This window comes from Bombina bombina, chromosome 1, assembly GCF_027579735.1.
Source record: "Bombina bombina isolate aBomBom1 chromosome 1, aBomBom1.pri, whole genome shotgun sequence".
NCBI lineage: Eukaryota > Metazoa > Chordata > Amphibia > Anura > Bombinatoridae > Bombina > Bombina bombina.
The window spans coordinates 606,444,652-606,458,874 of NC_069499.1; the positions used below are offsets into that span (position 1 = coordinate 606,444,652).

The following is a 14,223-nucleotide window of genomic DNA, read 5'->3' on the forward strand; positions in this document are numbered from 1 at the left end:
AACTATTTAATAACTATTGTACCTGGTTAAAATAAATACAAAGTTGCCTGTAAAATAAATATAAACCCTAAAATAGCTACAATATAATTATTAGTTATATTGTAGCTATCTTAGGGTTTATTTTACAGGTAAGTATTTATTTTTAAATAGGAATAATTTAGTTAATAATAGTAATTTTTATTTCGATTTATTTAAATAATATTTAAGTTAGGGGAGTGTTAGGGTTAGGGTTAGACTTAGGTTTAGGGGTTAATAAGTTTAATATATTGGCAGTGGTATGGGGGGGCAGGATAGGGGTTAATAAATTTAAGATAGGTGGCGGCGGTATAGGGGCGGCAAATTAGGGGTTAATATATTTGTTATAGTTGCGGCGGGGTCTGGGAGAGGCGGTTTATGGGTTAATAAGTTTATTTAGTTGCGGCGGGGTCCGGGAGCGGCGGTTTAGGGGTTAATAAGTATAAAGTAGGTTGCGGCGGTGTAGGGGGGGCAGATTAGGGGTGTTTAGACTCGGGGTACATGTTAGGTTGTTAGGTGCAGACACTTCCTATAGGAATCAATGGGATATCGAGCAGCAGCGAACATGAGCTCTCGCTGCTGTCAGACTCCCATTGATTCCTATGGGATCCGCCGCCTCCAGGGCAGCGGATTGAAAACCAGGTACCTGGTAGGTATTTGATAACTACCAAAAGTAGTCAGATTGTGCCGAACTTGCGTTCGGAACATCTGTAGTGAGGTAACCATCGATCTGTGTCCGACTGAGTCCGGCGGATCGTAGGTTACGTCACTAAATTCTACTTTTGCCGGGCTGTAGGCTTGATAACTATAGCGAATCAGCCTCGCCACAAATACGCTGCGGAATTCCAGCGTATTTGCGGTTGACGGCTTGATAACTAGAGGCCAGAGACTGAATTGACTAAAATGTATTTTATGGTTATGCGTTACAACCCTTAAAGGGACAGTCAACCATAGAATTGTTATTGTTTTAAAAGATAGATAATCCCTTTATTACTCATTCCCCAGTTTTGCATAACCAACACAGTTATATTAATGTACTTTTTACCTCTGTGATTACCTTGTATCTAGGAATCTTCTTCCAGCCCCCTGATCACATGACTGTGACTGTTTATTATCTATTGTCTTACATTTAGCATTGTTTTGTGCTAGATCTTAAATACCCCCCTGTGCCTGAACACAGTGTTATCTATATGGCTCACGTGTACTTTCTGTCTCTTTGTGTTGAAAATAGATTAAAAAGCCTGTGATGAGGCAGCCCTCAAAAGCTTAGAAATGAGCATATGAGCCTACCTATGTTTAGTTTAAACTAAGAATACCAAGAGAAAAAAGCAAATTTGATGATAAAAGTAAATTGGAAAGTCAATTAAAATTAAAAGTCCTATCTGAATAATGAAAGTTTAATTTATACTTGACTGTCCCTTTAACATCAGAATGGTCAAATGGACATTCAAAAGTTATTTTTTAGATATATCAAGCACTGCATTGGGAAAGATGTGTATACAAAATACATATTTTAAAGAATTTATGTTATCAGAATGATTTGCATTGTTTTTCAATCCAAAAATATACCCTTGAAAATTATCAAGTATGTTTTTCTTATCACTTTTTTCCAAACAAGGAACAGATATAAATTACTTCCAGCACTTATCAAGCTATCACTGAGTACAGAGCTAAAAATACACATTTCAAAATGAAATCACAAGAAAATCAGGCAAAGTAAATAATGAACGTACTGCACATAATTACTACACATAATTATTGTATGTTATGGAAAAGTAGTCTTTGAGCATTTTATTGGTTAAACTCACATTTGTTATTTTAATCCCAGTGTTTGCAAACACCAAAGTATTAATGTATGTTTTGATATTTATGTGTACAGTCTAAACAGCACACTAATTATAGTCCCAGGTGTAGGGTTATTGCAATTCCCTGACCTCATTTAGGTTCTGTAATATCTGTACAAAGCTGTATTAGTCTATAAATAGTATATGTTGTAATACATTTAAGAAGATAATTCTTATTTCTGAATTATCAATCTATTTTTACATTTAATGCTATTTTGAGAAAATTGCCTCAATCCATTATATACATACCTCACAAGCATGGTGCATTTATGCAAGACACAGCTATGCCCAGCTATGTATGAGTGTTACAGGGCAATAGAATTCCCCAGGGGCAGCATAGCACCTAGGTACATCCCTCCTCCTAACTTGAGAGCAAGTCAGTCCAGGACAGGAATCTGAGACCACGCAGGGTATGTGTATCTATTGTGTAATATTATACATTCACACATATAACAGGGCTCACTCTTATGTAGGTTTGCCAGCTGTCCTCCACAAAAATACTGGACAATCTGTCTGTGAATGGGCACAATGGTAAGTCACACAATGTCCCCCAAACGCTCTACCCTCTTGATGCCACCATGGCCATGCATATTATTCACAACTGAGCAGTCATGTTACCCCATGGCTGCAAGTAACATACAAATAAATAATCCTACTTCTTTGGTTGACAGTAGCACGCATAAACATAAAGTAGTTTGGAATGTGTTAAAGTACATAAGGCCTTTTACATTTAGCTACCATTAAATGTAAGACTTTAAAAAAAAAAAAAAAAAGACATTTAAAGGGACAGTCTACCATAGAATTGTTATTGTTTTAAAAGATAGATAATCCCTTTATTACCCATTCCCCAGTTTTGCATAACCAACACAGTTATATTAATATACGTTTTACCTCTGTGATTACCTTGTATCTAGGAACCTTCTTCCAGCCCCCTGATCACATGGCTGTGACTGTTTATTATCTATTGTCTTAAATTTAGCATTGTTTTGTGCTAAATCTTAAATAACCCCCTGTGCCTGAACACAGTGTTATCTATATGGCCCACATGTACTTTCTGTCTCTTTGTGTTGAAAAGAGATTTAAAAAGCCTGTGATAAGAGGCAGCCCTCAAAGGCTTAGAAATTAGCATATGAGCCTACCTATGTTTAGTTTAAACTAAGAATACCAAGAGAAAAAAGCAAATTTGATGATAAAAGTAAATTGGAAAGTTGATTAAAATTAAAAGTCCTATCTGAATAATGAAAGTTTAATTTATATTAGACTGTCCCTTTAAGTATTTTTGGGAAGATTTTACTGGACAGCCTGCTAAAATATTGGACTGTCTGGTTGAATACTGGGCACCTGGCAACCCTAGACTTCATAGTGTATATACTATGCATGCAGTGGTGGAAATTCTGGCCCTGCAGACCCTGCAATGCTGGGGGGCCCACAGGTAAGAGGGGCCGCGCCTGTCTAGCTTTTCAGGGCGATTTAAATGAAATTTGTACTTAAAATGCTTCTATTATGTATATGAAAGAGTATTCGTTAACATGATGAAATATTTTTGCATTAAAAAAGTAAACTAAAAGCTGTTTAACTGGTATTTTACCAGTAAGGCTATAAATGTTTCAATTAGCTCAAGTATGTTTGATTTAGACATAAATACAATTTCAGAGCCTTTTATGTTCCTATTAGGTTTAGTGAATCTGTATTGAATACATTATGGTTTTAGATCAATAGTGACAAGTGCATTTCCAGGCAATGACACTTCCTGTTACTATGGAGGCAACAATAGTAGGTAAAGTCTGTCCCCTTCCCCCACAAGATGAGAAAGTTATGAGGAAGGCTTTTTATTTTTTATTTTATTGGATACTTTAAGAACTTGTATATCAAGTCATAGGAATGTTTTCTTTATTTGCCACTATTTAATCAGTTATATGAACTGTCTATGAAAACACTTCCTGCAATACTGTACATTCATAGAACCATTATATAGATGATGGTTTATATTCACTAAAATTGGTGTCCAGAGAGACAAATGTTTCAAATTTCTTTATTAGCCCGTGAAAGTGATTCTTCTAAGTTTTAAAGAAATCTGCATGCTTAACCCATTTGCTGCCAGAGAAGGATGAAATAAATTCACTGTAACTAGGAAATCAGACTACTTAAAGGGGAATTGTAGTATAAGATACAAAATGCTCTGTTTTATTATGTGTTAAAATCTTGCAGATAGTTGGTTAAATGCATAGTCAAAATTGTGCTCCAGTGCCACTCCAAATAAAGATCCATTTAGTGCGCAAATGAGAAGCATGCGTACATGCGCATGTGCCAATCACTAGCCTTATCTTTATCTGTGGCAGAGCAGGGGGTTGTTTCGGGAGTGCAACTTTGATTATGTATTGCATTGTAAAGTAATAGAGTTTACTTTAAAACAAAATGCTGCTACAAATAAGATCATTTTATTTGTACACTAGACTGTCCCTTTAACATAATAACAGAAATTGGAGAAATCTCCATGATTATTGTTAGTGTACAGATACTTTTTGCTATTAGACAATGCAGTGTGATTATTATCTGTGTGCAGATACTGGTTATCATTATTATGCAGCATTCTCATTATCAGTGTGTAGAAATCTCCATTGTGTTGATTACTAATATGTTATGGTGATCAGTATCAATGCAGCTATACTGTGCAGTACGCTCATGAATAGCTCTTCACTATTATATTATTTTATATTGTATGGCAGCATCTTCTCTGCCAGTTCTTTTTAGCATATGTATTACCAGTGTATGCTAATTTATTATATATGATATCCTATCATTTTTACATTGGAATATGTTTATTTGCAGGTTTACTCACTATTATTTTACAGTGCAGTAGTTTCATTATCATTATCATTATGCAGAACAGTCTATTTATTACCAGTACATTAATACCATTATCTTTACACATAACTACTTGTTTTGTTGTACAGATGCTCTGAATCACTATACATTTACAGCCAGCTTGTTTAGTGTGGAGTATTCAGTGTCAGTTATCTTACGTTTCAGTAAAATCCTTGTCTCTCTTGTGACCAGACCATTTCATTTCTGGCTGATCTGGTCTGTCTGGTCCAACGGCTTCATTCCTCTTTCACCTCAGATAGCTATTTTTAGGTTTACCACACCTGGGCTGTCCTTTCTATCAACTTCCCTGTTTATCTGCCAGGTAATTACAATGAGGAGGAGGAGTCTGGCACTGCTGCTGTGTCTTACTGTCTGAGAAAGGACCATTCTGCTTATGGTAATATAGGGGTTTTATGGTAGCTGCTATGAGGTTTATTTATGGACACTCCTTAATAAACATTGGTGTGGTCAATTTGTGAGAGAAACCCAGACTCTTATGATTGATGGATCACTATTCCTTGGATTGGGACATTTGTCCAGCATCTATATACCTAATGGCCTCATGAAAGGAAAATAACTGAATGAAAGGAGAGTTTCTGTATCTAAGGCATTCTAATAGGTAGAAAACAACTATATTTTCAAGAACTTTGGGATATGGCAACTTGATTGTATTAACTATAAAGACATGAAGAACATATCATGATCATTTTTTTTTCAAGAATGCACCATTTTTCTTTGAGAAACCAAAATAGCAATATGATGCACTAGCATTTTAAGGAACATTGATGTGGAGTTGCAGAGGAGACACAGGTTGGATCATTCATCAAACTGTGGGGGACATAAAAACGTGGAGGAACAGTAGCCACCCAAAGCATGCTGGAGAGGAGATTAGACATCAATTTACTGCAGGTCTGGCCAATTGTATAAAACTCAGTTGTGATTCATGGGTCTGATGCACTCTATTAGATGATGTTGTTAAAAAGAAAATAACAATCTGGAAAAAGGTACATTGATAGATAGATATTGATTGATTGATACAGATAGGATAGAGGAATTAAAATCCCTAAAGGGACATAAAACAAGTTGAGATAGAGACAAAATATTATAATATGCACATTAATTACTTTACCTGCAAATTTATACTGCAGTGCGTCGCCATTAACCCTTTCTTTTAAGTTTCTGAATTGTACAGCTCTAACTCCCCCCACACAATTCCTTTTATGGCTGTATCTATATCTATTGTTGTTTTGGTAAAATACACAAATGAATAGGGATTATCTGCTGGAGCATGTCTAGAAGCTGTGAACTCAGTTGAAATGCAATGCCTGTGTCTAAACACTGATAAGAGGGGTGGATGTCCAGACAGCATGGCTATTTTAAGTATTTTTGCTTATTTTTGAAAATTATTTTAAAATACTTCCAAACAATTTTTAAACAATTTTTTTATGCAAACTATTTTTTACTTAATTAGCCCTTTTAGGATATGCACAGATCTCAACCTGTTTTATGGCACTTTAATATCAGTAGGGGCTCTAGATTGTGTTTCATGTAATATTTGTAAATTGCGGGGCTTTTGTAGACGGTGCATCCTTTCTGTGACAAATTCACTGCCCCATCTTTCTATCTCTTCCATCTCTCACTCATTCTCTTAATGATAGTGTGAACATTTAATTGGTACAAGACACATATTTAAACTTATATACAGTGTAAAACTGTCATACTTTAATTCATCATTTATTTATTATTTGTTATTATTTGGAGAAAAACTACAATTGTCTAATGTCCTGGATTAAAATACCAAAAATTAGTCCTCACATACGGCCCGATTCTTAAAAACTTGTCGGCATGGAAAAGAATCTTCTGCTTAATTTAATGAGCACTATATTGTCAAGTAAGTGTCACTCATTTACATATATAATATTAGTCAACTCCCCTTAATGAGACAAACAGATCCCAAGGTTAAAATTGCCCTTAAAAAAAATCCCTGAGTGGCCTCAAAATATAGACAAAGCATCTTATAGACTGTCGCTAGACGAGACAAAGCATCTTATAGACTGTCGCTAGACGAGACCAGATAGCTTTAGAGAATCAGGCACATTTACCTAACATAGATCTATATTTACGACCTGTTTAAGCCTAACTTGTCTCCACCCCCTCTGTGTCACAAATACCCTTCCATTTCCTCATACAACTAAGATGAGTAAGTATGCATATTTCAAAATGTAAAACATAGATTTCTAAATAATAGACTCTAAGTACAAACCTGGAAGTTTTCAATTACGAGAATTAAAATGTCCATATTATGGTTATAAAATGTAGCTTTTATTTAGTTATAGCCTTGAGCTACTAGTGATTTCCCCCTCTTTACTGGAAACATGTTTTTTTACCTGGATGGTGATCTCAATATATGTAGCATGGTATTTTCAAGCATGTATATATATATATATATATATATATATATATATATATATATATATATATATATATATATACTTTATATATATATATCTATACTCTCTCTCTCTCTCTCTATATATTTATATGTGTGTGTGTATATATATATATATATGCAGTATACAACAGAAGTGAGTACACCCCTATGCAATATCATTTATATGTCAAATGATTTAAAATTGTATCACCTTACAGTAATTGAATTACAGTACTTCTAAGTTTTACAGTAGGCTAATTGCTCTTATTTAAAAATAATTACAGTTTAGATTTACTATATTAAAAACAGGATGTTAATGCAACAAAAGTCTGTACACCTTACATTACTGAGGTTCAAATCTTTTACTTTTTTCAATACTTCGTATGTCCACCTTTATTTTTGATGACAAATTTAATCCTCCTCAGCATGGATAATGCCAATGTTGCACAAATTTGTTGGTAGATGTTCTATCATTCTTCAGAGACATTTTTTTCAGCAGTTCTTTGCTGGAGGGTTACGGGGTTGTGTTGCTTTACCTTTATCTTTAAAATACCCTAAAAAAAGTTTTATTGGATTCAAGTCACTTTTTTCTTATTTAGAAAGTCTTACATGATTTTTGCAGTGTGCTTTGGATCGTTATCATACTGGAATATTCCTCTTCTGACAAGCTTCTGGAGACTGGCAGTCATCTTGTCAGTCAGTATTTTGATATATCCACTGGCATTCATGGTTTTATCTATAAATGTCCCCAACACCTTTTGCACTAATGCAGCCCCATATCATCACATTCCCACCTCTATGCTTCATTTTTGGGACTATGCATTCACTGTAATAATCCTGGCCAGGTTCACGCCAAACACCCTGGACCCTATCTGAGCTGAACAAATTTATCTTGGTGTCATCTGACAAAAAAATGTGCTCCCAATGTTCATCAGCCTCCTGTTCATGCTGTTAAGCAAAGTTTAATCTTGCGGTTTTGGGCCAAAGAGCAAGCAAACCTTTTTTTTTGGATGCCGTCCATAGAGGTTGACATTATGCAATGTCCTTCTTACTGTCTGAGCTGTCACAGAAACTCTAATTTCCATTGATAACCCCTGAGCCAAGTCTGAAGCACTATTTTTCAAAGCTAGATTCTGCAAGTAGCACACACTGTCTGTGGCGTTATTTTAGGAGGACGGCCACTGGAGCTCTGATTAGTGGTACTATGGCTCGTTCTATACTTCCTGATTACTGCTGCAACTGTGTTTCAACTTATTTTTAGTTGGTCACTGAACTTCCTGTATCCTTTTCCATCTCTTAATTAGATTTTTCAATTCCATCCTCTGGCAATTCTTTTCCATGTGGAGCCATGATGCAAACATGCAGATAGAAAAAAGCCCATAGGTCCAAAATTAAGAACGATCTGGTGTTCATGGGCCATTTTATAACCATGTTCGTGCAATTAGGCTAGTTGGAAATCACAGGTGTACTCAGTTTAGTTTCAATGATCTAACTTGTGTGTCAGTGAGCACAGGTATATTTACTTTTGTTGCATTGAGTTTGTACTTTGGGGCCAGTATTTTCAATATAATCTTTCTAAATTATTTGTTTATAATTGTTTATAAAAGGAAATACTCAACTTAGATGGTGATACAATTGTTGAATACTGTATATATATATTTATTTATTTAAATTACTCTCAGCACCACAAAGTTATATAAATACAGCCTATTGAGATACGGTGTAATTTAAAATATTTGCACCATTCTCAGTACACGGGGAGTGTTAGTTGTAAAAAAGAAAAAAAAGAAATTACAGACCACTCATATCAAGTACCAGGCTATTTAATTTAAAAAAATATAAAGATACCAATGAAAGGAGAAATTCTCTCAATGCCCTCATTAGGATCAGTGAGTACCGAGTCCAGACTGTGCCTTTTTCTTTCTGAGCGCTCTTGATGCATACTATAAAGGTAATCTCCTTCTGAGGCATGTAGAGGATCTCACCAAGGTAACTCCATGTAGGAAAACTTTACCAAGTGATCTACACCATAGTCCTATGGAACGTTATCTATATTGATGCTATTGAATGATTATTTGGACACTTGATAATTTGTTTTTGTGCACAAACCGTGACATTCCTTAATATGTCAATATCCCAGTGATTCTCACTTGACTTTTTTGTGGCCTCTACTTAAAATGCTTTTTACATTAGTTTAAGTATTGTGTTGGGGACAGAGAATTTCTCCTTTCATTGGTATCTTTATATATGTTTTTTTAATTACATAGCCTGGTGCTTGGTATGAGATATACGTATATATATATATATATATATATATATATATATATATATATATATATATATATATATATATACACACAGTGTTCTCCACAGAAGATTTTGCTGGCTGGGGGTAATTTTGAAGTACCTGGGTGGGGGTTTAATATTTTATTTTCTAATATTATATCCAAAGCACAAATTAATTGCATACTTTAACATAAATGTATTTAATGATAATTTGTGCAATAAATACTAAAATTTTTTTAATACTGGTTAATTATAGCTTAGTATTGGATACAATTGTAGCCGGGAGGTCAGTAAAATCAGCCAGCTGGTGCACCTGCTAAAAAGAACACACGCATATATATATATATATATATATATATATATATATATATATATATATATATATATACAGGGCTAATACTACCACCTCTGCCTTCTCATAAGAGGTAATATATGTAATCATCATGTAAATAATTTAGTTTTCGCAAGAGGAGGCTGTAAAATATATCAAGCACTGTAAATAACTGTCCCTTTGTTTTTTTCAAAGTTATTGAGCACAATATATCAATCAGTAATCAGTGACTACCGGCACCTTTTTTTTTGACTGGCACTTTTTTTTAAATATATATATATATATATATATATATACTTTTTTCCCCACCAATGTCCTCCTCCTTGTCCATGCACAGTTCATTTCAGTGTAGAAAATACATTGAAATATAGAAATAAAGTTCCTGTTAGGGTGACATTTCTTCTTAATCTGATTATCATGTGAAATAAATCATTATAATGTTATAGTTTTTACTTTATGCTGCATACTTATTTATTAAGAATGTGCACAAAGGTCTGCGGCATTCGGCTCTTTTCGGCACCAAATATATTTGTAGAAAAGTGCAACACACAAATATTTATTTAAAGTGAAGGTAAACTTGTGTGTACTCGCTCAAGTCATAGGATATCATTTTAAAAATGAGTGAGACTTTCATTCATGAAATCTGTAATCTATCCTGATCTTAGATTTTTACATTTTAATGCCAGAAAGATAAGCGCCCGTCCTCCGCCCGTGATAGTCCTCAGTAGGGATGGGTAAATGTGTTTATATTCAAATTCGAATGTTAGAACGAATGTTATTGTAGAAATTCTATTTACATAATAGAATGTTGATAAGAACGAATATTCTTAAAAATTCGATTTTCGAATGTTATTTACAGTTTTCGAATGTCAGATTTATTACATTTTCGAATATTACATTTATAAAACACAATTGTAGACTAGAAACACTATTTCGAATTTGAATGTCACATTTGAATCGAATATCACATTCAAATTGAATATCACATTTGAATTTGAATATTACATTTATAAAACACAGTATTAGACTAGAAATACTATTTCGAATTCGAATGTCACATTCGAATCGAATATCACATTCAAATCGAATATACATTTATTAAACACAGTTGTAAACTAGAAATACTATTTTGAATGTCACATTCGAATTCGAATGTCACATTCGAATTCGAATATTACATTTAAAAAACCCAGTATTAGACTAGAAATACTATTTCCAATTTGAATGTAAAATTCGAATGTCACATTAGAATTCGAATATTACATTTAAAACACAGTGTTAGACTAGAAATACTATTTCAAATTCGAATGTGACATTCGAATGTAGCATTCGAATTCGAATATTACATTTATTAAACACAGTTGTAGACTATAAATACTATTTCGAATTTGAATGTCACATTCAAATTCGAATATTACATTTATAAAACACAATTGTAGACTAGAAACACTATTTCGAATTCGAATGTCACATTTGAATCGAATATCACATTCGAATAGAATATCACATTTGAATTTGAATATTACATTTATAAAACACAGTATTAGACTAGAAATACTATTTCGAATTCGAATGTCACATTCGAATCGAATATCACATTCAAATCGAATATAAATTTATTAAACACAGTTGTAAACTAGAAATACTATTTTGAATGTCACATTCGAATTCGAATGTCACATTTGAATTCGAATGTCACATTTGAATTCGAATATTACATTTAAAAAACACAGTATTAGACTAGAAATACTATTTCCAATTTGAATGTAAAATTTGAATGTCACATTCGAATTCGAATATTACATTTAAAACACAGTGTTAGACTAGAAATACTATTTCAAATTCAAATGTGACATTCGAATGTAGCATTCAAATTCGAATATTACATTTATTAAACACAGTTGTAGACTAGAAATACTATTTCGAATTTGAATGTCACATTCAAATTAGAATATTACATTTCGAAATTGAATGAATACATAGCTAAACATTCTGTTATTCGAACAAATATTTTCAAATTTTATTGAAAAATTTGAAAACGAAAATTAGAAAATAGAATGTTAGAATGTTATATAAACTTTGGAAATTCGATTTGACCGAACAAATGTATCAAAATTTGTTTTAAATTTAGAATTTTTAGAAACATTCGCCCATCCCTAGTCCTCAGTTGATTGACAGATGACTCATCTGCAATCCACTAATCGTTGTTTCCCCCCAGGTCCGTAACATTTGTTCAAAGGGGCTGAACACCCGGGGGACGACGACAACAACAACGATTAGTGGATTGCAGATGAGTCATCTGTCAATCAACTGTGGACTATGGCAGGCTAAGGAACGTTGCTTATCGTTCCGACATTAAAATGTAAAAATCTAAGAAGATCAGGATAAATCACAGATTTAATGAATGAAAGTCTCACTCAATTTTTAAATTATATCCTATGACTTGAGCGACTAACATGTAGTCACATATTGATATGAATACACATGCAAGGACAGTCAGCCTCTATAACCTTACAAATATATACATATACTTACCTAGTCACATATAGACATGAATATACACATATATATATGTAGAAGTCACATATAGACATGAATACACACACACACATATATATATATATATATATATAGTAGTCACATATAGACATGAATACACTAAAAACATATATATATATATATGTAGAAGTCACATATAGACATGAATACACATACACACACACACACACATATATATATATATATATATATAGTAGTCACATATAGACATGAATACACACACACACACACACACACACACACACATATATATATGTAGAAGTCACATATAGACATGAATACACACACACACACATATATATATATATATAGTAGTCACATATAGACATGAATACACACACACACACACACATATATATATATATATATATATAGTAGTCACATATAGACATGAATACACACACACACACACACACATATATATATATATATATATAGTAGTCACATATAGACATGAATACACACACACACACACATATATATATATATATATATATATATATATATATATAGTAGTCACATATAGACATGAATACACTCACACACATATATATATATATATGTAGAAGTCACATATAGACATGAATACACACACATATATATATATGTAGAAGTCACATATAGACATGAATACACACACACATATATATATATGTAGAAGTCACATATAGACATGAATACACACACACACATATATATATATATATATATAGTAGTCACATATAGACATGAATACACATGTGTGCACAGTCACTTCACATAATTAATATTATGCTTCATTTACAATGCTGTGTAGAACAATGGAAATTCCCATAGGTAATGTTACAAATGATAATTTATATTGCATAACTAGGATGACTTGAGGAGACATCTAATCACAGCACACAAACATAATTACACAAATACTGTATTTTTGCACAGACACTACATAAATAAACATTTTGATTGGTCAGTTCCATTTTAAATGTTGTGGGGTATTTTGCTTGTTTTTTTATTTCTTTTTAAACATCTAGAAATAAGTTTTGAGTGCAGAAATTTAACTGGATGAAATTTGGTATTCCCCAAACCTCCACTAAAATTTGTTTTAAGCAAATTGTGTTCTGTAGTTTTGTAAAAACAGCCAAAATACACTTTCCTTTTTGTAAGATTAGAGATTATTTCATCAAGATTACAGAAAAATGTATGGTAACAAGGAAGCTTTATCTTAACATTAAAGGGATATCAAACCCAAAAATGTTCTTTCTAATATCAAATTTGCTTTGTTTCCATGGTGTTCTTTGTTGAAGAGATACCTAGGTAGAAGTCTGGAGCATTATATGGCAGGAAATAGTGCTGGCATCTAGGGGTCTTGTAAATAGTTAACATTCTTGTAAAGCTGCTGCCATATGGTGCGTGCTTTTGAGCTTCCTTCCCTGCTTCTCAACAAAAGATACCAAGAGAACAAAGAACATTTAAAGGACCAGTAAACACAATATATTTGCATAATCAACAAATTCAAGATAACAAGACAATACAATAGCATTTACTCTGAATTTCAAATGAGTAGTAGATTCTTTTCTAACACATTTCAAAGTTATGTATATTTCCACTCCCCCTGTACCATGTGATAGCAATCAGCCAATCACAAATGCATATACGTATAGTCTTAGTTCTTGCACATGCTCAGTCAGTAGGAGCTGGTGACTCAAAAAAGTGTAAATATAAAAGACTGTGCACATTTTTTTTAATGGAAGTAAATTGGAAGTTTCTTTAAAATTACATGCTGTATCTGAAACATGAAAATGTAATAAAACCTGAGTGTCCCTTTAATAATTGAAGTAAATTAGAAAGTTATTTAAAAATGCATGCTCTATCTGAATTATCAAAGAAACATTTTGTGTTTTATATCACTT

The 14,223-nt window shown here is 32.9% G+C and overlaps 1 protein-coding gene across 4 annotated transcripts in view; it reads left to right on the forward strand.

Annotated features, from left to right (window-relative positions):
• Window positions 1-14,223, forward strand: part of LOC128645753 (diacylglycerol kinase delta) — a 245,823-nt gene that overhangs the window by 55,834 nt on the left and 175,766 nt on the right. For 2 of the 4 annotated variants that reach the window (XM_053698977.1, XM_053698978.1), the window contains exon 1: window positions 5,101-5,633. The exons of the other annotated variants lie outside the window; for them this stretch is intronic. In XM_053698977.1, coding sequence (XP_053554952.1) covers window positions 5,598-5,633 — 36 coding nt within the window. In that variant the 5' untranslated portion in view covers window positions 5,101-5,597. Of the gene's footprint in view, window positions 1-5,100; window positions 5,634-14,223 lie in introns of those variants that run through there. 4 annotated transcript variants of the gene reach the window in all.